This window comes from Monodelphis domestica, chromosome 2 (genome assembly GCF_027887165.1).
Source record: "Monodelphis domestica isolate mMonDom1 chromosome 2, mMonDom1.pri, whole genome shotgun sequence".
In the NCBI taxonomy this organism is placed as follows: Eukaryota; Metazoa; Chordata; class Mammalia; order Didelphimorphia; family Didelphidae; genus Monodelphis; species Monodelphis domestica.
Genome location: NC_077228.1, coordinates 374634294 through 374660129, shown reverse-complemented (window position 1 = coordinate 374660129; position 25836 = coordinate 374634294). Strand labels below are relative to the sequence as shown.

General features: G+C 36.7%; 1 protein-coding gene across 3 annotated transcripts in view; it reads left to right on the top strand.

The window, feature by feature from the left end:
- AK9 (adenylate kinase 9) overlaps positions 1-20541 on the top strand; it is a 163224-nt gene extending 142683 nt beyond the window's left edge. For all 3 annotated transcript variants that reach the window (XM_007484428.3, XM_056818661.1, XM_056818662.1), the window contains 7 exons: positions 1932-2152; positions 4993-5189; positions 6304-6473; positions 8559-8657; positions 8820-8922; positions 15146-15260; positions 19776-20541. In XM_007484428.3, the coding sequence (XP_007484490.2) occupies positions 1932-2152; positions 4993-5189; positions 6304-6473; positions 8559-8657; positions 8820-8922; positions 15146-15260; positions 19776-19978 (1108 nt within the window). In that variant the 3' untranslated portion in view covers positions 19979-20541. The remainder of the gene's footprint in view (positions 1-1931; positions 2153-4992; positions 5190-6303; positions 6474-8558; positions 8658-8819; positions 8923-15145; positions 15261-19775) is intronic.
- The last annotated feature ends 5295 nt before the right edge of the window (positions 20542-25836 follow it).

Below are 25836 nucleotides of genomic sequence, written 5' to 3'. Positions count from 1 at the left end.
TGAGGTCATAACCAAGCCTGTCTTGTCTTCATCATCCTATCATCAATCTAATATCTCCCTCTTATAAGATTCTTATAAGGTGTTGGGTAGGAAATTAATCTATTGTTGGCATTGGTCTTTGTCTTTTTGGGGGGATAGATCTGGCACAGCTTTGGCACCTGAATGTCTGATGGCTCACTCTTTTTAATCTTTTGAAGCTCACAAGATTGTAGTCCAATTGTGAATTTTAGATTTTCTCCACCCTGATTAGTCTTTAAAATCCTAGCAACCAGGAATGTATACACCCCTACTTAAGGATTAAGTGTTGAGGAGGATGGCCTATTACAGGCATGTGCTAGCAAATGACAAATAAGAAACAACTGACAGACCCCCTGGGCTGTCCTAAATCAAGCTTAAGCTATTATTAGTACATATGAGATGCAGGAAGTGATGTAAAGAACGGTCTATATATTTCACATCACTTCCTCTCTCTGGCCTCTCTCGCGGAGACATGGCTCTCTCTCCCAGAGTCGTGGCTCTCGCTCTCACTCTCGCTTGCAGAGATGTTGGTCTCTATTGATAGAGCAGGGAGTGTTGGGCATCATTTGGCGTCTTGGCCATTGGCTTTTGCGGCTTGAAGGTAAGGGACTGGAGAAGCTCTGTAGCATGGGTTAGGTGAGGAGTTTTCCCTGAGCAACCTGGGTGAGTGGTTAGGCTGATTTCCTCCCTTTTCCTTTACCTCCTAAAATGCTATCCTCTTAGGAGGCCCCTCATCTTAGAGTAGACCTCGTAGCTAGTTTTAATCTTCTGAGGAGGCCTCTTGACAGTTCTCTGAACTTCCCTTGGCTTAGGTTAGGTCAGAGAAATCTTATACCCTTTTTCTCTCTCTTCTTCTTAATTTCTTCCCTCTATTGTAATTAAACCACCATAAAAATCCCAAACTGACTTGAGTATTTTTTTGGGATTCAATTAATCTCTGGTGACCACTAGTATAATATATTCAGTCAAAAACCCCTAATTTTGCCCCTAACACAATAGAAACCACAGAGAAAGAAGCAATGGTAGATCTATGAAATAAAGGTCTGAGGCATGTGTTTTCTACCCAGAGTCTTGTTCACTCAGTTATAGCCAGGCAGAAAAGAAATGCCCTAACTAGTTAGTGCCTTTGGAAAGCACATCTTGTACATGTTGATCATAGGCCATCCTCCTCTACACTTAATCCTTAAGTAGGGGTATAGACATTCCTGTTTTGTTAGGATTTTAAAGATTTAATCAGGGTGGAGAAAATCTAAAATTCTCACATGGTGAATCAAACAGAGCCAACACCTGCATATCTTCAAGTTCTTATGGGAATGGAGTAAAGCAGAACACATACATACTCATGAAAACTGAACTTTCCTTGACCAATCTCACACACCTCTGTTAAAACTACAAAAGCCATCAGTAGGAAAAGAAGGAAAGCTGTAGTTTTAATAAAGGAATGAAAAATCAAATACGGAAGTTAAGGAAGAGCTATGTATGGTGGAAAATGGTAGGTTCCAAATACATGGTATATGGCAATTAGAAGGTTCAACAAGCACTAAATTTATCAACTGATTTGTAAGACTCTGAAATAGAAAAGAAGTACAGACTTATCCTTTCTTATCTTCCAAACAATTGGTCTTTGGTATGCAATGAAAAATGGAGAGAAGTATTAAACATGAAAAGTACAAATAACTTTTATTTGGTCATTAACTGCTATAATATTCTTTATATGCTTTTTAGAATGTTATGCTACAAATAGAGGGGAAACCCTAACTGGTGGCAAATGTTCCTAATAAAAGAAATCATATTTCTAAAATTATAGAACAGCATATTATGATTTCAGTAAAGCTCATTTACACAATTATCATCCTCCAAATTGTTTTCAGGAAAATATAAACATTTTTGCTTTTTTTCTCATCTTTCTTTAGTTTGCCTTATCCAGTACATAACAGCTCCCAGATTTTGTCTATCAAAAACTCATGTCTAAACCAGAACAGAGTTTTTATTAAGGAATTTTATGAAGTACAACATCAAAACTGGTGTGTAATTGATGGATTTCACAGCAAATGGTGGGTATGGAATGAAGTGCTTATGAATGTTCAGAATATGAATAAACGAATCCAGCTATATTTGGAAAGGGTAAGAGCAGGTAAGAAAACAATGTTACTGTTCAAATAAATCTCTATTTCTTAAATATGCCTTTTGAACATTTATTTCAAGAATGTTAATGTCTTTTGAATACATAGCATACTTAAGGCATTCTGAAAACATTAAATTCATAGGCAATATCTACAATCATCATTAATGCAAAAAGGACTTATTAAATTTCAACTATATGCTTAGGATTTAAAGTGCTATATTATATAGTGACAAGACAATTAGCATCACTAAGAGTCAAGAATTTAAATATTTGTATTATCTAAGTTTGTTATACATGGCCTTTTCTAGAAGTTTAGCTAAGAAATGTAGCAGAGGTATAGAAAGATATTTTGAAGCTTTGGCTGAACCTAGCTAGATTTGCTTAAGGGAAGCAGGAAAGGGCATATTTAGTTAGCAAGAAAGGAACAAAGAGCCAGGGAGATATTAAGGAGGAGGAGAAGCAGGGAATGCTAGCTCTGGAGGCAGAGGATCTGGGTTAAAATTCTGCCTCTCATGCCTACGACCTATGTGATCATGGGCAAAATTCACTTCCCATCCTTGAGCCTCAGTTTCCTCACCTTAAAAGTGAAGGAATTGCACTAGATTATCACTGAGAAGCCTCCCAGGTTGAGATCTATGTTCCTGAATGAATTCTGATACTCCGGCACAACCTGTGTTTCTCTGGAAATAGAACTTTAGAGGGCTAAGCCAAAAATAAAGGACCCAGCTAGGAAGGCCAGAAGTTATGTTATAAATAAGATTAATCTGGAGCCTTATTACTAAATTTATGGCATTTATTAAGAGAGAGACACAGAGACAGAGAGATGGACAGACAGAGGGAGGGAGGGAAATAAAGACAGACAAAGAGAGGGAAAGGACAGAGACAGAGAGACAAAGAGGGACAGAGACAGAGAGGGAGGGTGATAGAGAGACAGAGGGCAGGGGGAAGGGAGAGAAAAGGTGGATATGGTTTTCAGCCTTTCTAACTTTAGGCAAAGATCCAACTTCCCATTTTAGCTGGCTTGCCACTTGCAGAGAACAAGAGATAAAGTACAGCTCAGAGAAAAACCACCAGCTTAGAGACGGGTATGGAAGCAAAAAGCTTCTCTCTCTGCTCCTGCTCTGGTTTTAAACTCATCTCGCTGCTCCCTCTGTGGGGTCGCTGTGCCAGCTGTGGCACATGGATGCTACAGCAACAGGGCATCAGACACGTGACTGATTCCTACATCCCACCCCTGGGTGCGGGGATCAAAGCTGGAATGGATGTCCCCCTAGATATTTAACTTTGCACAGCTACAACCTCTAGCCAGAGGGTTTTATACTTATAGCTCAATGACAGGGAAAGAAACTGGATTTGTAACCAGGTTAGCGGTCCAACTACAATGAAGAAGCGACCTCGTACACACTGAAAGCACATAGTAAAGACACACACACAGAGACACAGACACCCTCTTTGAGCCAATTTGAAAAGAGGAGAAACTTCACTCAAGACAACATTCCAGCTGCATCCATCTGCTGTAAAGCCCAAACTCACAAGCTCCCTCTTAGGTCTGATAGTAAATAGAAGGTTCAATATGATTCCAAGCAGGTAGGAAGCCTGTACTTAGAGAATTTGTAGGTATGAAGCAAAGTCTCCAGATGTTGTACTGTTGTACTGAGTTGTGAAAAGAGTGCACTCAATTTTTTCAAAGCACACGGGCATTTCAGAGGTGCCCTCCTCTAAACCAAATCCACAAGCATTATATTCTTCCTCCAAGATATTACGTAAATCAGACATTGTCATAAAACTAGGTAGAAAATATCAAAAGCAAAAACATGTACAAAACTTAGAACTAAAAATTCTCCAGGGAAAATCAGGAAGTATTACTAAAAGGATAAAGCTAAACATTCCTTTCCACAAAATGACAATGCCAAAATATAACAAGGTAGTTTAGGGATGGGGAGGAGGTTGCTTTATACATTTTTTTACATGTCAGTTCAATTTAAAATAATCATTTTATGACATTTTGTAATCCATGTTCTGTCCCTTTATTCCCCTTTCTCCCCCTCCCCCAAAGGGCAGGCAATATGGTATAGGTTATACATTTGCTATCATACAATAGATAATTCCATGTTCATCATGTTGGGAAAGAAGATATCACTTACAGCAGTGACAAATTCATGCAGGAAATAAAGTGAAAAATGATGTGCGTCAATCTGCAATCAGGCTCCATTAGTTCCTTCTATGGCAGTGGATTGCCTTTTTTTGTCCTGAGTATGTTGAAGTTGTCCTGAATCCTTGCATTACTGAAAATAGTTAATTCATGCACACTTGATTATCGTGCATTACTGCTGTTACTGTGTACAGGGGTTTTGGGTTTTGTTTTTTATAAAATCCTTACCTTCTATCTTAGAATCAATACCCTGCTAGGCAATGGGGGTGAAATATGGGGGTGGTTAAGTGACTTGCCCAGGGTCAAACAGCTAGGAAGTGTCTCAGGCCAGTTAAATCCACAACCTCTTCTCAATCCTAGAGCAACCTAGCTGCCCCCACCAAGGATAAAGATTTTTATAAAATTTAGCCAATTTATCCTCTTCACAATGAATATTTTTGCAGTGAAGTAACAGTTAATTGGTAGGAATGTTTTTACATATTTTTGTCATTATCAGTATCTTCAGCATAAAGAAAATAGACATACAGTTAAATATGACTCTTCCAACAGGGATTTTTTTTTTGAGTAGGTGTTAGCCCTGTCCCTTAAAAACAAATGTTATAAAGTACTTCTGCTCTAATTTGAAAAATACTAGTGTCTTACATTTGAAAAATATATATATATGTATAGTAAAAACACTTTAATTCATTAATAACAGGTAAAGCTGCAAGCATTAATAAACTCTGCATCACTCCTCAAGAGCTGTATTCTCGACTGGGAGAATTTGGGCAGTACTGCCCCGTCAGCTTGGCAGAAAAGAATGAACTGGTTGACTGTTCTGTAACCAGCTCCCTAGAGTTTGCAGCTGAATTCAGAGGTCACTATTATAAAATGAGTTCTAAAAAGGAACTGGACGTAAGTGTACACCAAACTCAAGAAATGTCTTGTTTTTTCTTCTTATGTACGTGCCTCATTTTGGAGTGGGGGGAGGTGTTGGTCTTGGGGTATTTGGGCCTTTTTTCAATACCTGCCTCACTTATGATTTGATGGCACTCAGTATGAGTATTTGTCCCCTGGTGGGGATAAGTTCATCATTCCTAGTCCACCATTTGATATCAAATAGCATAGCAGAAAAAGAACTAGACATTTAGCCTGGGCTCAATCTCTGATGCTGTCCTGTCCCTGAATTATTAGCTGTATGACTGTGAGCATGTAACATGCCTCCTGAGTATCAGTTTCCTCATTTGAAGATTAGTAATAATACTTTGTCATTAATAATGGGAATAAAATGGGAATAATTACTTACCTAAAAGGATTATTGTAAACCAAATACTTTGCAAACTGTAAAGCACTATATCAATGAAAATTAATTGGCCCAAAAAAACTACATGTGTTGGTACTCGGAAAAGTAATCTAGTATATCTATGCTTATTTTTTACATATAAAGTGAATATATACATATATATCTCCGTATTTTCATTGAATAAGGCTTATTTTTATTTTTATCTTGTTAGTCATCCATTAACAAGCATTTATTAAATGCGTACTACAGTTAATACACATTTATTGAGCACTATTATGTGCCAGGCACTGTGCTAAGTGCTGGATCTTGCCTATTTAAGTGGCAATTACAGAGTAGGAAAACTGGAATGGTAACCCTCCCCCCAATATAAAGATAAGGGAAGTTAAAGCCCAGATAAATTAAATATTTGGCAAAATAAGTTAATAGCAAAACCAGGTTTCAGGCTCTCAGACAGGTGGTATTTCTGCTGTTCCATGCTGTCACCCCCATTTGATATGGGAAATAGCCAAATATTAGTTGAATTAAGCTGAGGATAATTGGAAGTAGATGTTTCTCAAAGGAACAGTAGTTATGGTGCTATTAATTCCTTGTCATTTGGGGGGAAATGACTTCCTGTTGGAAATGAAGAACAATAACAAAAGAACCAAAAGAACTTCAGAGATGTCTAATTTATTTGGTATTACTTGGTATAAAGCATTTTCATATCATTTATTTCTTTTATTACAGAAATTCCTGGAAACCCCAGAAATGTATGTGCCTCCTTTAGCACCTACTCCTCTCCCACCACCAGAGTTATTACCTAAAAGGCTGACGGTGGCAGATGTAAAGAATCAATTCCCTAAAAGTGCAGAACTTCTGGGATATTGTCCAGTCACTTACTTGGATGGGAAACAAAGGTAAAATGTTTACTTTCCTGGCTTCTAAATGATATATTTACTCAGCACACAAGGACTTTATGTAATAAGGAATAATATTAAACTATTGATCAAAAATCTTGTTTTTAATTACATTTTGAGTTTTTTTTCTATCATAGTTTACTAGGAAAACTTGTATGTACTAATGCATAGTGAGGTAAACAGTACTAGAACAATTTCTTCAATAATGACATTGTAAAGGCTAACAAGCTTGAAACATAATTAATAAATTGATAAATTCTGAGTAATACAATGATTAACCACAATTCCAAAGGACTGATAATAAAGAATGCTACCCACTACCTGACAGAGAGGTGATCAATCCAAAATGCATAATGAGACACCACATTTTTATATGAGCAATGTAGGAATTTGTTCTGCTTAAATATATACATATTTATCTTATAAGAGTTTGGTTTGGGTTTTTGTTTTTCAGTGAGGGAGGGGGAAGATGTGGAAAGAAGATAAATGCTTGTTCCTAACTACAGGGCGGCAAGGTAACCTAGTGGATAGAGTGCCAGGTCTTGAGTTCAAATGTGGCCTCAGATCCTTCCTAGCTGTGTGACCTTGGCAAAGTCACTTAACTCCAGTTGCCTAGCCCTTACCACTCTTCTGCTTTAGAATCAACATATCAATTCTAAGACAGAAAGTAAGGGTTTGAAAAAAAAAAGGAAAGGAAAGGAAGGGATAGCTATGTCTATATGTGGGTATATTCATTAGGTGAATGAATATATATAGTATATGTAAATATGCTTCAGATAATTTGATGGATCAATGAACACCTATAAATATGTATACACACACACACACACACACACACTCTCTCTCTCTCTCTCTAAAGTAAAATAATTCTACGAGTTTTGGCACATACCTGTAATCTTGGCTATCAGGGAAACCAAGGCTGACAGATTTCTTGAGCTCATTTTTTGGGACTTGTAATGTGCAAAGCTAATGGGATATCACTATAATGAGTTACCAGAAACCAGATTGCGTAAGGAGTTTCCAGGCTGGAAACTGAGCAGGTCAAAGCTCCCATGCCCAGCAGTAGGGGGACTGGGTCCCTGAATAGCTTCTGTACTTCCAGCCCAAGAGAGATAGGGAGATCTAGTCTCTGTTTCTTTTTTAACCCTTACCTTCCATTTTAGAATCAATACTATGTATTGGTTCAAGGGAAGAGGGTCCTCTCAAAGAGAAGAGTACTTCTGTCTAGATGGAGTGGTCAGGAGAATAAGAGATGAGAGACAATTGAGTGCTCAGACCTGTGCTTAGGCATCAGTCAGTGTTCTGCCATTGCATGGGGTTTGCATTTATTTTATAGCTTCAGTGAGTGCATGCTTTTCTGGCACACAATTTCATTTTCAACATACATGTTTCCATAGAACCTAACAACAGATATGAAACCTAAGGAGAAAGTCAACAAAACATTGTTGCTAAGTGTAGGGTCAGAGGGCAGAATCAACCTGACCCAGATATAGGTTGGGGAATTCAGAGCACAGATTTTCCAGAAGGTTTTATGCCTAGAAAAGAGGGTCCTATCTAAATAGGCATATAAGAATCCTTAGGTTTAATTTTGTTAGTGGGATCTCCTGGTAATATTCTGGGGGGATAGAGTGGGACATCTGTATTAACCCTGCAAGCATGTTGCTCTCATTTATTTTTCCTGGGGCTAAGTAAGAATAATAATCATAACAATTCCAATAATAAGGGGATGTTAATAAGGAAAGTCACATAGGGGAGTTTCAGTGGATATTTCCATCCTTCCTGGGGGCTGCTTTGCAGTCCCGGGTTTCCATGTGTGATCGTGTCAAACAGCATGGTCTTTGCTGGCTCCTGGCAGAGAAGTAAAGGCTAGGCCATGAGGATTAAATGACTTGCCCAGGGTCACACATAACCCAGGACATGACTTTCTATCCATTGAGTCAGTTGGCTGTCCCCAAAACCTAGTCTTTAGAGAGAAAAATTATAATCAAAATTTTAAAATAAAATAGCACACCCATTTAAAATTTTAATTACACACTTGTATAGTCCATGAAGTATACTGAGGATCATTCTTTTTATACCTCTCAGATATGAAGCCCTTATACCCGGAAATATTGAATATGCTTTAGAATATCGTAAGTGTATATTCCTTTGTGAGAGTGAAGAGAAGTTGCAGAAATTTTTGAGGTAAATTAGTAAATTTTTTTATGTTTATATTTTGCTTTTTTAAAAATCTGTATGTATAAATGTGTGAGGAGATATATAAATATACATATGCATATAGAATGTATGTAAATAAGAGAGGAAAGAGAAGCTATGGAATTGGCCATGGACATTTTACATTTTCAGGTTACCAGAGAAATACTGGGATCAGAAACTTCCAAAGAAACTTCCTCCAATTAAAGAGCCAATATCACTTACCAGCCTTCCTTTGCCTGGATACCTGGAACAGGTACACTGTATTTTCTTGCTTTTTTCTGTGGATATAAATGGAAATTAAAGCAATAGAAAACTAAAATTTCCGTTTGCTTTTCTTTAAACATCATTTTATCTTAGTATTTCAGATTTTTTGATGCATCAATGAACTCATCAATTTGGGTCCTTCTCCCATAATTATTGGGTAATGTTAAAAGAAAAATAATTGGATTCAGAATTAAATGACTTTGAATCCCAGTCCTTTAACTCCCTGTGTGACCTTAGAAAAATCCTTTTACCTCTCTGGGTCTTTGGATATCTAGGGAAACCTCTATATTCTTCCTCAGAATAATATTACTAAATGCATAAATTAAGATAGGTATTATATAAAGAATACAAGTCATATTAAAGTACTGTTGTCAAAATATTTAAAAATAAATTCTCCAATTCCAAGTTAAGAATCTATAGACTGATGATGTCTAAGGTCTTTCCAGTATCTTGACCCTTTGATGTTATGAGATGAGTTTACATCCCCTCCATATTATAAATAAAGATTCAAACCTTAATTCTGAAATAGCTTTAATTTTGTCACTGAAATCCCAATCCTTAGAAAATATTAAATCCAATCACAAAAGAAATTAAAATTAAATTAACCTTTATTTTATAATGGTACTATAATTGTGGTAAACTAATGAGACCTTGGTAAGAGTAGAATTAAAAAGATCTAAAAAATGCCCAGAGGAGGCAAAGTCAAGAGTATGAGTATGGTATGAGAAGCTGTATAGTTTAGCTCCCCAATGACCCTTCTCCACAACAATCTAGAAAATGTACCAGATTGAATTCTGGAAAATTGGAAAACCAGACAAAAAAAAATCAAAATGAGTCATTTTTCCAGCCAGAGGCAGCTTAAGGATACAGAAAAGTCTATAGACACTAGAGACAGGGTCTATCTAAGAGCAGCTCAGAGCATTCCAGCCAGAAAGAGGACCCAGATGAGACATCAGGGCAGAACCCCCAGGGCAGAAAAGAGATATTATGATATCCTTGGACTAGCACTGAATACAGGAAAGGGTGCAATCTGACAGCTCTGTCATCTACTTTCTGGATCACAATTCCAGGTCACATATATAATAAGGCAGAGAGGGGGAAGGAAGAAGTAGAATGGAGTAAATTATCTCACATCAAAGAGGCACAAAAGAACTTTTACAATTCACAAGGAAGATGGGAGATGTGGAGGGGAGAAGCATTTAAATTTATTCTCATTGAACTGGCTTAAAAAGGTTTGAAGCAATCAAGGCTATATATAGTAATATTTTTAAATGCCCTACATCACTATTGATTAGAGAAATGTAAGTAAAAATAGCTCAGAAGTATCATCCTACACCCATCAGATTGGCTAATGTGAGAAAAAGAAAATGACAAATGTTGGAGAGAGTGTGGGAAAATTGAGACACTAATGTATTAATTGCTGGAGCTTTAAACTGATTCAACCATTTTGGAGAACAATTTGGAACTATTCCCAAATGGATATAAAACTTTCCGTAGTTTTTGACCCAGAAATTCCACTAGGTTTGTATTCCAAAGGGATAAAAAAAAAACAAAAAGGAAAAGGAACTACTACCAATATTATTGTAAAGCTAATTAACTTTGAAAGACCTAACTCTGATCAACACAATGACTGATCATAATTCTTAATGAACTCATAGTGAAACATATGACCCCCCCTCCATAAGGAATTATATTCAATTTTGTTGAGCAGGTGATTCTCGATTGTAATGTTAGCTTCTTTGCTCTCCAGAATATCATATTCAAAGCACTGATCTTTTAATGTAGAAGCTTCTAAACCTTGTGTTATCTTGACTGTGACTCCATGATATTTGAATTGTTTCCTTATGGCTGATTGCAATATTTTCTCCTTCACTTAGAAATTCTAAAATTTCACAATAGTAATCTTGGGGATTTCCATTTAGGTATCTTTTTCAGGAAGTGATTGGTGGATTCTTTCCATTTCTATTTTACCCTCTGCTTCCAGAATATCAGAAAAGTTTCCCCTGATGATTTCTTGAAAGATGATCTATGCTTTCTTTTTTATCAGGTAATTCAATAATTCTTAAATTATCTTTCCTTAATCTATTTTCCAAGTCAGTTGTTTTTCTTTTTCTTTTTCAAATCCTTACTTTCTTTCTTAGTATCAGTTCTAAGACAGAAAAGCAGCAAAGGCTAAGCAATCAGGGTTAAATGACTTGCCCAAGGTCACACAGTTAGGAAGTATCTGAGATCAGATTTAAACCCAATTCCTTCTGAATCCAAGCCTGGTGCACTATACCCTACTGTTGTTTTTCCAAAGCAATATATCATATTTCCTTCTATTTCTTGATTCTTTTGATTTTCTTTTGTTGCTTCTATATGTCTCATGTAGTCATTAGCTTCCTCATGCCAAATTCTATTTCTTCAGAAGCTCTTCTCTGTAGTGAACTTTTGCATATCTTTTTCCATGTGGCCAATTCTGTTTTTTAAGAAGTTCTTTTATTCAGTGAACTTTTGCATATCTTTTTCCATGTGGCCAATTCTGTTTTCTAAGCTGTTCTTTTTTATTTTTTTTTTGTGGTGCCTCTTTTACAAAACTCTTGAGTCATTTTTTATTAGTTTCTTCTTATATCATTCTCAATTCTTTCCCCAATTCCCCCCTACCCCTCATTTATTATTTTAAATCCTTTTTGAGCTCTTCTAGGAATTTTTTGGGTTTGAGATCAAATAATAATTTTTTAAAGCCTTAGATAAAGTTGTGTTGACTAAGTTGTCTTCTGAGTTTGTGGATCTTCCCTGGCAGCATAGTAGTTTTTATGGTTGTCATCATCATCATTGTCTTCTCCTCCTCCTCCTTCTTCCTTCCTTCTTTTCTTCTTCATGTTTATCACTTTTCCAGCTTATTTCTTGACTACTTTTAAATTTTTTGTTAAAGTTGGGCTCTGTTGCTGGAGTAGAAGGGGCACTCTCTCAAACCTTGATTTTTTTTATGCAGTTATTTTTCAGAGCAAGTTCTGGGAGATCATAAGTTTTTTCAAAATGGTAAAATCTAAGGAAAGGCATATTTACTACTCTTTTGGCCTGTGCTCTGTTCTGTAAGTGACATCTTTTCAACCCTGGAACTGTGACCACAGTGCAGGGTCTTCTGTGTCTACCAGTTGGTATGATAGTACTTCTCCTCAGCTTGGGAACTGTGACCTGGAACTGTATCTAAGATCCACATATAAGCAATACAATAGTGTCCTGCACCCACTGCCAGTAAAGGGACTCTGATAATTTCTTTTTGGCTAGATGTCCAGCCCTCTTACCAAGCTCAAAGGCCTGCTTACTAGCTTGCTTGCTAGGGCACTACCTAAGATGGATTGTGCTCCACTTTCAATGAGGTGCAACAGACCTTCCCTGCCAAAATTCTAGGTTGTCTTAGGGTAGAAAATTGTTTCATTCCATCCTTTTGTGGGTTCTGCCACTCCAGAATTCATTTTGAATCATTATTTTAAAATTATTTAAAGGAGAATTTTTGAGAGTTAAAGTGAGAATACTGCCTTTTCTCTATCATCTTATCTCCATCCCTAGTTCACAATTTTACCAACAATTCATTAAATACTTATTCTCCCTCCAGCAATTGTCTTTTTTTCCATTTTAGAAAAGGTTTAGTAATTGATCAAAACACTAACCAAACATAATTCCTAAGTACTCTTTGTTTCTTTCCCTTTTCTTTCTTTCTTTTTGGAACATGGTTAATAGGAAAATTTGTTTTGCATGCCTCTATCTCTTTATAATGGACCTTCTTTTTTTTTTAGGATTTCTATTTTACTTTATTTTATTTTTTGAGCTTTAACATTTTTTTTATTTAGAGTATTTTTCCATGGTTACATGATTCATGATCCCACCTCACCCCCCACCCCCACTTTCTCCTCTCCCCTCCCAAAGCCAACAAGCAGTTCAACTGGGTTATACATGTTATCATTGTTCAAAACCTATTTCCATGTTACTCATATTTGCAGTAGAGTGATTCTTTAACATCAAAACCCTAATCACATCCCTATTGTACTTTGTGGTTGATCATATATTTTTCTAACACATTTCTGGTTCCACAGTTCTTTCTCTGGATGTGGATAATGTTCTTTTTCCTAAGTTCCTCTGGATTGTCCTGGATCATTGCATTGCTACTGGTAGAAAAGTCCATTGCATTTGATTGTATCATAATGTATCAGTCTCTGTGTACAATGTTCTCCTGGTTCTGCTCCTTTTGCTCTGCATCAATTCCTGGGGGTCTTTCCAGTTCCATGGAATTCCTCCATTTCTTTATTCCTTTCATCACAATAATATTCCATCACCATCAGATACCACAATTTATTCAGCCATTCCCCAATCAATGGACCCCTCATTTTCCAATTTTTTGCCATCACAAAGTGTACAACAATAAATATTTTTGTACAAGTCTTTTTTTCCTTATTATCTCTTTGGGGTATAAACCTAACAGTGGCATGGGTAGATCAAAGGGCAGACATTCATTTAAAGCCCTTTGTACATAGTTCCAAATTGCCCTCCAGAATGGTTGGACCAATTCACAACTCCATCAGTAGTATATTAGTGTCCCAATTTGCCATATCCCCTCCAACATTTATCGCTTTCCTTTGCTTTCATATTGGCCAATCTGCTAAGTGTGAGGTAGTACCTCAGAGCTGTTTTAATTTGCATTTCTCTAATCAGGAGGGATTTAGAACACTTTTTCATGTGCTTATTAATAGTTTTGATTTCTTCATGTGAAAACTGCCTATTCATGTCCCTTGACCATTTGTTGATTGGGGAATGACTTGTTTTTTTGTAAAATTGCCGTAGTTCCTTATATATTTGGGAAATTAAACCTTTGTCAGAGAATTTTGTTATAAAAGTTCTCCCAGTTTGTTGCTTTCCTTCTCATTTTGGTTGCATTGGTTTTGTTTGTACAAAACCTTTTTAATTTGATATGATCAAAGTCATTCATTTTACATTTTGAAATGTTCTCTATCTCTTCCTTGGTCTTAAATTCCTTCCTTTCCCACAGATCTAACAGGTATACTATTCTATATTCCCCCAATTTATTTATGATTTCACTCTTTATATTTAAGTCATTTCCACATTTTGAATTTATATTGGTATAGGATATAAGATGTTGATCCAAACCTAATGTCTCCCATACTGTTTTTCAATTTTCCCAGCAGTTTTTGTCAAATAGTGAGTTCTTGTCCCAAAAGACGGGGTCTTTGGGTTTATCAAACACAAACTTATTGAGGTCATTTACCTCTAGTCTATTCTGTCTCTTAGCCATATTGTTTTGATGACCACTGTTTTATAGTACAGTTTAAGATCTGGGACTGCTAGGCTCCACATTTTTTTCATTGTTTCGCTTGATATTCTTGATCTTTTGTTTTTCCAGATGAAATTTGTTATATTTTTTCCTAATTTTGGTAGTTGGATAGGTATGGTACTGAATAAGTAGATTAATTTGGATAGGAGTGTCACTTTTATTATATTAACTCATCCTACCCAGGAGCAATAAATGTTTTTCCAATTGTTTAAATCTAGTTTTAATTGTGTGAAAAGTGTTTTGTAGTTGGATTCATATAATTCTTACCTTCTTAGTAGGTAGGAAAGAACAAGAAGGGTCAAAGAAAATTCAGAATTTAAAATAAAATTTAATTTAAAAAATAAATAAAAATAAAAATTTAAAGAAAGCTACCTTCTTTGGTATTAGAAGTTTTTCAAAAGCAGCTCCACAAATAAAAATGCAGATCCAATTAAAAATTGAAATGCTTAAGTAGGGATAATGACTGGATCTGCAATTTTATTAATATAGAGAACTCCAAGAAGATGAAGCAACCTCTATCAGTATAGATACCTTCTCTGCAATTTACAGTCTAAGAGAGTTGCCTAGAGGACTCAAAGGTTAAATTACTTACTAGGGGCCACACAAACAGTATTTGTTAAAGGAGAGATATGAATTCAGATTTTTATGTCTCTACAGCCATCTCTCTATCCCCTATACCAGGGGAATACTTAATTAAACATATTTTATATCTCTATCATGATATCTTATTATTTTCCTAATAATGACTCCTATACTCTGCAAATGCTATTTGACGTAGTAGAAAATAGGCATTTCCTATCCTTTAACCATAAGAATAGTTTTTAAAAACTATCATCAATGACTCTACAACATAGCCATCTCTTAAATTGCTTCCTTTTTACAGGGTGCAGCAACTTCTCTAATTAAAGCCATGAATGAAGTAGGCTGCTTAAAGCCCAAGTTTCCCTTCCAAAGTATAAAGAAATCTGCTTTACTCTACGTAGCACTTCATCTAAAAGGTAAGTAATGGTGTCGGAGCTCCCAAATAAAATAAATCCCCCAATCTTAATACATAGTAGGGTATATAAGATGCCCAGAAGTGTAAAGTTTTAGAGATGGCCATCTAGTCCAATTTCTCCTAGTAAAAGCATTCTCTCCACACACTCCCCATAACATCCCCAATAAGCAGGGGTCCAGTGGCTATTGAGTTGTTTTCAGTCATTTCCTACTTTTTTTGACCCCATTTTGGGGATTTTCTTGGCAAAGATACTGGAATGGTTTTGCCATTTCCTTCTCCGGCTCATTTTACAGATGAGAAAACGGAGGCAAAGAAGATTAAGTGACTTGCCCAGGGGTCACACAGCTAAAAATTACTGCAGATCCAGAACTCTATTAACTATGCCACCGGGCTCAGCTTGAAGATCCTAAAAAAAGAACCCCCTGCTTCCTATAGCAGCCCATGCCACTTGGAGATTCTTAAGTGATTTCTCAAGCCTAAATTTCCCTTTTTTGCTGTTTTCACCTGTTGCTTCTAGTTCTGGTTTTGGACCTTCTGGGGGCAAACAGATTAAAACTCCTTCCACATAATAGACCTTCGTATTTATGGAAGCAGTTGTCATGGACACAAAACTAGCAAGGTAGAAATCTGGAACAGGAACCTGGATTTTCTGTTTTGGCAGCCATGGATTTTTTAACTATACTAATTATCTTTTGCTATTATCTGAGATAGCTAGATGACCCAAGGGATTGGACCTTGGGTTTAGAATGGGGAAGACCTAAATTAAAATCCAACCTTAAACACTTACCAACCATATGACCATGATCAAGTCATTTAACTTCTGTTTACCTTAGTTTTCTTAACTGTAAAATAAAGAATAATATCACTGCCCCCCCTAACAGGGCTGTTGTGAGGATCCAATGAGGTAATATTTGTAAAAGGTGCTTAGGTCAGTACCAGGCACATAGTAAGCACTCTAGAAATGTTTATTCCCTCTCCTTTCCTTATCTCTCCCTCAACTTTTATATAAAATCTTATTAATTCTGCTTTCAATTTTGTAGTCCACTAAAATCCTCACATCTTTTTTAGACAAACTTCTCTCTAACCCCCATCTTGTACTTTAAAAGTTGGTTTCTTAAATCTAAGTATAAGACATTATGTTTATCCCCATTTTAAATATCATCTTGTTAGGTTTAGCCCAGTGTTCCATCCAGCCTGTCAATAAATAGCATTTTAGGTTCTAACCTTATCATTAAATTAGAGCCACTTACTCTAGCAACTGGAATAAGGACTGGCTTTTAAAATTTTTACTAATGATTAGTATTGATCATTTTCTCCTATTCATTTCAGTTCCTTCATTTGGCAGTAAAGTCCCCCATATGGCAACCCTATGTCCACACTAGAAAGATGAAAAGGAAACCTACACATTTACTATTTATATATATATATATATATATATATATATGTATGTATACCCATCTGGAGATGGAAGGTGGGGTTATAAACCTCCAATTCTGCATCTAGATTGAGGTGATGGTATGACAGTTGCCCAGATTGGTATGGTATGGCAGCTTCAAAATTGGCTTCCCAGCTTTCCCTTTTTATTTTTTAAAATGAGAAAACTCCTCTTTCTGCTATGTGTCATAGATGCACCTTGCTTTTCAGAGGTTCTGGGATGGCAATTGGTAGGAAATAAATTGTTTTCTTCTTCCTCTACTTCCAGTTCTATGTTGTGTGGTCTTTAAGCATAGACCCTGGTGGAACGGGATTAAATTAAAGCATTGGAATATCTCCTGATTTACTCAAGGTTAGCTAGCAAGGGGACTCAGAGGATCTATGATACAAGGTGTTATTGGACCATTAGGGTTCAAAGGAACTCTTCATAAAGTTATCACAGGGAGGAAGGAGATCTTTTCTGCTGATTTTAGGGATAAAAAAGAACAGACAAGAAAAAATCAACACAGAATACAAGCCAATGGATAGGAACATCAATCTTCTCATCTTACAGCCTCTGAATGTACTTGGGTTGTTCGTCTAGATTTTCCCCCTTGGTATTTTACATATAAGTGCTAACTCAGATTCCATTGGAGATAAATAAACCATCAATACCCAAAGATGCTAACAAATTATCAATATGATTATGTCTAAAAATATGTATTTATAGTCATCTCTAGCAAGCAATATTGATTCATTTACATTTCCAAGAATTAGAAGGATGGCACTTAGAATTACAAAATTCTGAAAAGCAAAACCATATAAAAAGTAAGAAGGGGGTATGGCACTACAGAGACTATAAACATCATGGAAAGCACTGGAGTGTAGTTATAGTTTTGTTCTCTCTACCATAGTCATTCACTCTATTAGCTTTCCTCCTCCCTTGGTGCCATCAGTAAATATGATAAGGATGTCATCTCTGCCTGCTTGTGAAAGTGACTTTCTTTTTTTCTCCAGTAATGTTTTATTTTTCCCAATTACATGTGAAAAACAATTTTTGGCATTGATTTTCTAATATTTTGAGTTCCAAATTCTCTCCTCCTTTCCTCCCCTAAGAGGGTAAGCAATTTGATGTTAGTTATGCATGTGCTATCATGTAAAATATATTTCTGTTTTCATCATATTGTGGGAAAAGAACACATGAAAAGAACACCTGAAGGTAATAAAGTGAAGAATGGTGTACTTCAATCCACATTCAGATCTCCATCAGCAACTTCTCTGAAGGTAGATAGCATTTTTCATCATGAATGAAGGTGACTTTCTATGAAGAATTTTAGTTCAAGAAATCCTGCCTATACTTCCTGTACCTTTTGAAATATTTTCTCCTAAGACCTAGATTGCATGTTAGAGTGTATCTAGCCTTCTTCTCCTTCTCTAACACAAATTCTAGGAGGGGAAGGAGTCACTTCCCCTCAGAGTTTGTATCATTTCCACCCCAACAACCACTTCTTCTCTGTATGGTGAACAAATCCAAAATAGAAATTCCCCTTATTAGTTCCTCCAACTTTTGAAGGTTGAAATCATCATGAAGACAATTTTTAAATGGCAAGCTGTTTCTCTTTGGGTGCTTTCTGGGAGTCTCAATAGTAATTCTTCCTAAGTGAGAATATCTTCCTAAATAGTATCTAACTTAATGTGTCCACTAAGCTATATACTTGGGTAGTTTTCTCCTTCCCCTGCCTTTTTTACTCTAAAGCAATTTTAGTTAGATTTGAAAACAAATTTTTTTTCTTAATGGCATTTAGTAGGTCTACTCTATCACTAGCTACTATCTATCATTTATGTTTTAAGCTATGGTTCAAATGTCCAAATCCTATTTTCAAATACCATATCATTAACCAGATGTTCCCCATCCAAGTCAGCTTTTCTTTCCTCCATCCCTTGTCTTCAATGGATAACAGTGTCTCCCCCCTCCCCCCAGGGTCTTTAATTTCTTGCAGTGCACCAATTCCTTGGTACTTTCTAGGTTCTTTCTGGCAGTATCAATTGTTCCCATTTGAATCACCAGAAGTAGACTAGTAGTCATCCTTTTAGACAGATCTTGGAAGATTATTATTATGCCTTGAATACATGCCCTGGAAAGACTACAAAATTCTTTACCATTGTTATCAAGTCAACAAATAGCTGCCTCAACAGGAGAATTGTCTAATCATTTTTTTTTGTTTTGTTTTGGGGAAGAACCATTATAGAAGTATCATGATTGGTGAGGGAGGGAAATGGAGAATAAACATTTATATAGCTTTCATATAGGCTTTGTGCTAAGCACTTTTTACAAATATTTCATTTTATCTTTACAACAATCCTGTGAGATGGTAGGTGCTATTGTTATCCCCATTTTTACAGTTGAAGAAACTGAGGAAAACAGAAGTTAAGGCACTTTCCTGAGGTTACAAAGGTTCTGAAGCCATATTTGAGTTTAGGTCTTCCTGATTCCAAACTCAGAACTTTATCCTGGGCTACCAGTTGCCTCTGTGGACCAGATCAACCTCATATGATGAACCAGAAAGAGAAAAATATGCTATAGAGAAAGAACCATATTGACCTGAAGTCAGGAGAGACTGATACTAGTATTTGTGGAACAACTGGAAAGTTACTTTAACTCTCTGAACTTCAATTTCCTCATTTAAAACATAAAGATAATACTACAGTAGGATCAAATTCACAAGGTATCATAAATGGAACAAATGAGATAATATGCATAGTGTCTTTGCAAACCATAGAACACTACACAAATATCAGCTATCATCATCATCATCATCATTATAAGGCAGATTTAGTTTAAACCACTATCATTGGTATTACTGATTTTATATCTAATAAGAAAAGTTATATACAGTCAAGTCTCAATTTTTCATGCAAATGGGGTAGGGCAAAGGGACCTCAGGACATTGATAATCTAAAAATAGTGGAAATCTGAGGATTGTTTATATTTGAAATGAATTATATACCCTCACATCTCAAACATGAAGTTCTCTCTTCTCTTCAGTATCTTACTTCATCAACTCCTCAGCAGAGACTTATGGTTTTGTTTACTTCCTTACAGCATTTAATCCTAAAGGTTCTGAATATTCACGGAAAAAATATAAGAAGAAGCTGGAGCAATTCATAGAAAGATGTGAACTCATCAGCTATTTGGGTTCCAAGATGACCAGAAAATACAAGGAACCTCAATTCAGAGCCATTGACTTTGACCATAAATTACAGACCTTTTTATCTCTTAAAAACATGAACCCTATCACTGGTTAATTTAGTGACACATGGTTAGATTATCCTCCTATGGGAAAATCTCCAGTCTGGGAAAGGAAAAAAAAATCAAAAGCTACTACATTCTCTGTTCTCTATTTTTCAAGTTTCTTTCTGGATGGCCTGATAAAATATTCTAACATATCTGTCAGGTGCCTCTGTCCATCAGAAAGGAATATCTTTCTAAGTATAAGGTTTTTAATCAAAGGAAGTATCTCTTTTTAGCACATTTTTTGGTTTCTTAACAAAAGAATAGTCCTATTATCTTATTTGTCAAGATATGCTTTAGAATGCTATTAAAAGTAACCATGTTTCTTTGCTTTGTTTTTGTTCTTTAAAGTAGGTTAACTGAGAAACTAAACAACCTTTTTGATAATTAGAAAAAGATACTCATTAAATATGTTGTACAATTGCAAACATAAAAATAATATAGATGCAAAATAGGCATGTTAGATGTATTCTCAATATATGTGATTGCTTTGTAAGGAGAATGAACATAATTTTGTCATAAAACTTTCCCTAACTTAATCTACATATGAGTAAATGTGGGTTGTTGTTTTATAATATACCTGGCTGCCTATTTTCTTATTTCTGATGAATATATTTTTAAAACCCTTACCTTTGGTAATATAATATAATACTGTTTATTGGTTCTAAGGCAAAAGAGTGGTAAGGGCTAGGCAATGGGGATTAAGTGACTTGCCCAGGGTCACACAGCTAGGCAGTGTCTGAAGTCAAATTTGAATCCAAGATCTCCCATCTCTAGGCCTGGCTCTCAATCCACTGAGCCACCCAACTGTCCTTTTGATGTATATTTTAAAGTACATTTTATGTAATGTTTATAATTAAAAGTTGACACAAAGTTTGTACCTTGGGGCAGTTAGGTAGTACATTAGATAAAGAGTGCCAGGTCTGGAGTCAGGAAGACTTGAGTGCAAATGTAGCCTCAGATATTTCCTAGCTGTGACCCTGAGCAAGTAACTTAACCCTGTTTGCTTAGCCCTTATTCATCTGTCTTAGAGTTGTTACTAAGACAAAAAGTAAGAGCTTTTTTTTTTAATCACAACTTAATTTTTTTAAACTGATGAAATCTGAAGTATTAGATCTTCATTTGTATGACTAGAGCAGGAAAAAAATCTGAAACTTGAAGAAATTAGGTTAGGGTTTTAAAGACTACAGACTACAGATACTGGCAGTTGAGAAGCAAGGCAAAACATTTAATGTTTCTAGGCTTGAGTTTCATCATTTGTAAGATGAGGGAAGTGGACTGAATTATGTTAGGGTCCCTTTCATCTCTATGATTCCAATAGTTTTAATAGCAATTAGAGTCCTATGGCCAGAGTTAGACATAGGCCCCAAGAATAAAGGGCCCGCAGGCTAGTCAACACTCTTTCAAGAGAATAACAGAAGTTTCTGACTGCTGAATTTTACCTATAACCCCAACTTAACTCTTTTCTTAATAACTAAAAGTTACCCATAGACTTATTTGCCTTCTGAACATTACAAAGTCCAAACTGCAACTGTTACAATTCCTTAGTTCTGATACTGGAAATATCAGCTACAACAAGAACAGTCTTATACAAGGAACAGTTGTAACAATTATCAACTTATCTTCAATAATCAAAGATTTTACTACCTATTGCAGAGTAACCGATTAAGCAATAAGCATTTATCAAGATCTACTAAGTGCCAGGGGAGTCCTGCCTATCTGCTGCCAAGATTCCAGTACAAAAGCTGAGAGGTGGTCCTTTCATTGGTTCACTACAAAGCATCCATTCCTATCACCTCCCACACTTCTAAATGGGAATTGGTCCCAAGCACAACTATCTGAAGCTCCTTGCATCACATTGGGACCTACTGCCACATGCCTCCTCAACCACACAGGAATTCCAGGACTTTACCCATTCAGGTACAAACTGGGTACCCAACAACCCTCATTACCCCTCCCCACACAAACAGTGACCACTTGGGAAAACCAACAACCTTCAGAGTTAATTTTGTACACAAAGATTTCTGCAACATCAATTTGGATCCCTGATCAACCTGAAAGAGCATATACCTTTCTCCTGGTCACTCACACTGGGCAGGCATCAATCACCAGTCACCAATAACTCCCCTTTTATAACTGGCATTGGTCTTATTCTGATACCCAGGCTGGCAGCTTGGAGGTTTGAGGCTTGGATCTCAGAGGACAGCCACAGTAGCTGCCTATGTGGACCTCACCCTCTACCTCTACCTTTTTTAAACCTTGAGGAAATTGGGAAAGAGTAGGGATATGGTACTCCAGCTACCCTGGTTTCTCTGCCTTACAAGAATGGCTGGATATAGAAACGAATTCTCTTCTGGAGAGAATGAGGTCTACATTTAGAAATCCCTTGATTTGCCTAGGGATGTTTATATCATAGGGACACTATGTGACTCATGTATGCCACATGCTGATGATATGCCCAGTCCTATGCTTCTTATATCACATTCATATTACCTGTCCATTCCCTGTTGATCATATGTACATTAATTACTTTGGTGTTTTTCTCTTGTACCTCTACTAGCAGAATCCTATAGACAGTGCCAAGATACATCTTTTTTTAACCTTCATCTTAGAATTAATACTATGAATTGGTTCCAAGGCAGAAGAGTAGTAAGGACAAAGCAATGAGGGTTAAGTGACTTATCAAGGGTCACACAGCTAGGAAGTGTCTGAGGCTGGATTTGAACTCCAGGACCTTCCATCTCCAGACCTGGTTCTCCATCCACTGAGCCTCCTACCTGCCCTCCCCTGAGCTACACCTTAAAGAAAGGGACTTAGTACATCAATCTCCATCCTTTATTATGGCATCATTTTTCTTTTCCTCTTCCCTGGCTTCTTCCCCTTTGCCAGCAAAGATTTTAAAGATTTTCCTATCCTAAAAATTCTCCCTGATCCTGCTGCTTCCTCATCTTATTGTCCCAAATTCTCTCCTCATCTTGAATGGTAAACTTTTAGGAAAATTAATCTGTGCTTCTGTGGCTTCCACATATGAAGCATTGGAAATGAATAGATCCTTTATTGTGCTATTAGGTGCTTTATCTTTTGGGCCACCATTTCTTAACTGACCCACCATAAATTGCTCTACCTGAGTTTGTAATCTTTGCTTCTTTCAAACAAACCCACCAATAACCTTTGTACTCTCATGATAGTAACAATTTATATTTGTATCCTGCTATAAAATTTACAAAGTACTTTCTTCCCTATCAAAATTGCCATAAAATAGGTGTGGAGGAGACAAAATCCCACCAAGCTTATTGTTTGTTCACCATTAAAAAAAAAAGTATCTGATTCAGGAGAACAAATGGCTACCTTAAAAGTTTTTCTGCCACAAGAAGTTTTCCATGCATATATAGAAAGATGTAGAACAGAAGTAATTTTGTTCAACAGCCCTGATTAGAATTCTCAAATGAAGCATACAACTGGTAAATGTATGTTTGCCAAAGGCATTCATCACTGTCATGGAGGATATCTAGCCCAAAATCTAAGGAGGAGGAAGTCCTCTAGATAACATTGTGCTGAATGCCTCAAGCTCTGAAATATTTAAGCTGAATTAATAAAATCCATAATCATTTAAAAGAGTTTTGGCCAAACTTCCAACACAGGGAAAAATTAAGTAAATGAAGATTATTATATGGTACATGGGGCAAAAAAAAAAAATAGATCAAAAGACTTGGGTTCAAATACCACCTTAGTACTTACTATTTGCATGGCTTTAGATAAATCATATAATTTCTCTTTACCTCAGTTTCTTCATCTGGAAGAGGGACTAGGTAGTCTCCAACTCTAGATCTATGAGTATATTGTCCAGATTATGACATACAGTATGGCCCATAGAGTTTAGCTATTACTTGTCTCTTGCGTGCATCCTGAAAATGGAGGAGTTAGGCCCAGAATTAAACAGAAATAATACTGAAGTACATGGCACAGATTTGTGATCCAGTGAAAACAGTTTGACTGGTGCAGCCCTAGCCTATATGATGCATGTATGTGCAGAAAGGAAACTAGAAATAAGTTCTGAACTTTATGCCACTGTGTTGGAACAAGCAACAGTGGGAATATCAAGAGAGAAGAAATTGTCAAGACTGACAATTGGTGGGGGAGGGGGCAACTGGGAATGGCAGTTGGGTCTTGTGACTAGCACTTCCTTCCTGCCAGTTTCACTTCCTTCCTGGTCTTGATTGGTGGGTGGAGTGTTGGCTTCCCAGTATGGATTAGGAGTACCTCTACTTGCTTCAGGCCAAAGATACAGGCCCAATCAGCTCTAAAGTTAGAACTTTCCTTGGTTGCTTTCTGCCTACTGCTAAGATTCTGAAATTGACAAAACTAGTACAGAGAACAGGAGTGGGAGAAACCCTCCACCAGCCTATGAGGCCTGGCCTTAGCTCCAAGCTGAGGAAGACTCTAACCTTATTTAGGGATATCCCTTGCCCCTCTTTCCTGATACTGCATCAATCCAAACTGGTTATTAAACTTTATCTTATTTGAATTCACAGTCAGATAAGTGGACTATCTTTTCAGGGGCACAGAGGGAGCTGATCAGTCATTCAACGACAAACAGTCCTTATTGGACCCATGCTGTTTCCTCTCAGCAGGGGGCAGCTCTCCTTTGCCTCACTGAGCAATATTCCCTCTCTCCCCTCAACTCCTCCATACCCTGATACAAACCTTCCATATCCCCTGTTTTTTCAATTCCCCCATCTTCCCCAATAAATATTATATATGCCATAGTCCAATTAGTGTGAAAGATGGGCATTGCTCTCTTTACCAGACAGTTCCTTTCTGTGGCACATTTGGATTTGTTTCCTGGGTCCCTGTCCCTCATTCCTTATTGGGAACCTTATAAAATATTATATATTTATGTAAAAAAAATAACTGATTTCAATGGTCTAGATCAGTGGTATCAAACTCAAATAGACATGGAACCACTAAACCATCAATTAGGAGCTCTCTGAATCTCATGCTTACTTAGAAAATCACAAATTGACATCTACATTTTATTGGGGTTTTCCTAATTATATTTTAATTTGGTTCTGCACTCTGAACGGTTATGGGCTTCACATTGCATGCCTTTGGTCTAGATTACTCCATTGCTCTTAGATGGTGGGGCAGTTTCCTCTCAGTGCCACACCAATTTTTTGTCTAAAACTCCATATATAAGTTTCAGCCCTGAGTGGCTTGTGGCCTTATTAGAAGCATGATCTGAGTGGAATCAGGATGGCAGTGTAGCAGAAAAGTTAGCTGAATTCCCCACCAGACCTCATCCAAATCTAGAAAGGATTACAAATTGAGCCTTAATTAAGACAAAGAAAAAAATCCCCATCAGTCATTTTTCCAGTATAGTTCCACACAAAGCGATGGGCAGAGAGGTTTGTGAACACTAAGGTCTGCATCTGTCCTGGAGTATGCCTTGGGAAGCAGTCCAACACAAAGGAAAGCACCAGGATGAGAAGGGGTCCCAAATCGGCTCCTAGTCTGCCTGTGGAGCTGAGAACAATATGTGTGTTTGATAGGAAAGATATCCCCTTGTGATCTCCATTGCCATTTGTCTCCCTCTCATGACTACCAATCTCATGTAGCAGGGTTGTCCTTCCCTCCCTTTCCATGTTGCAAAATTAAAAATAGGTATTATTGTAAGGAAGACACTCTATATGAGAGATACTCATGAAAACTCACCAACTTAGATACTGAGGAGTATCTAAGAGCCAGTACTGCTCTTGTCAGCCATTATCAGAGAAACTGGGGCAATATATTTAAGGATTATCCTTTAGTCTACTGTTATTCTACCTCTATTCAATGCAACAATACTGTAATTTTTCATAACTATTGATCTGGG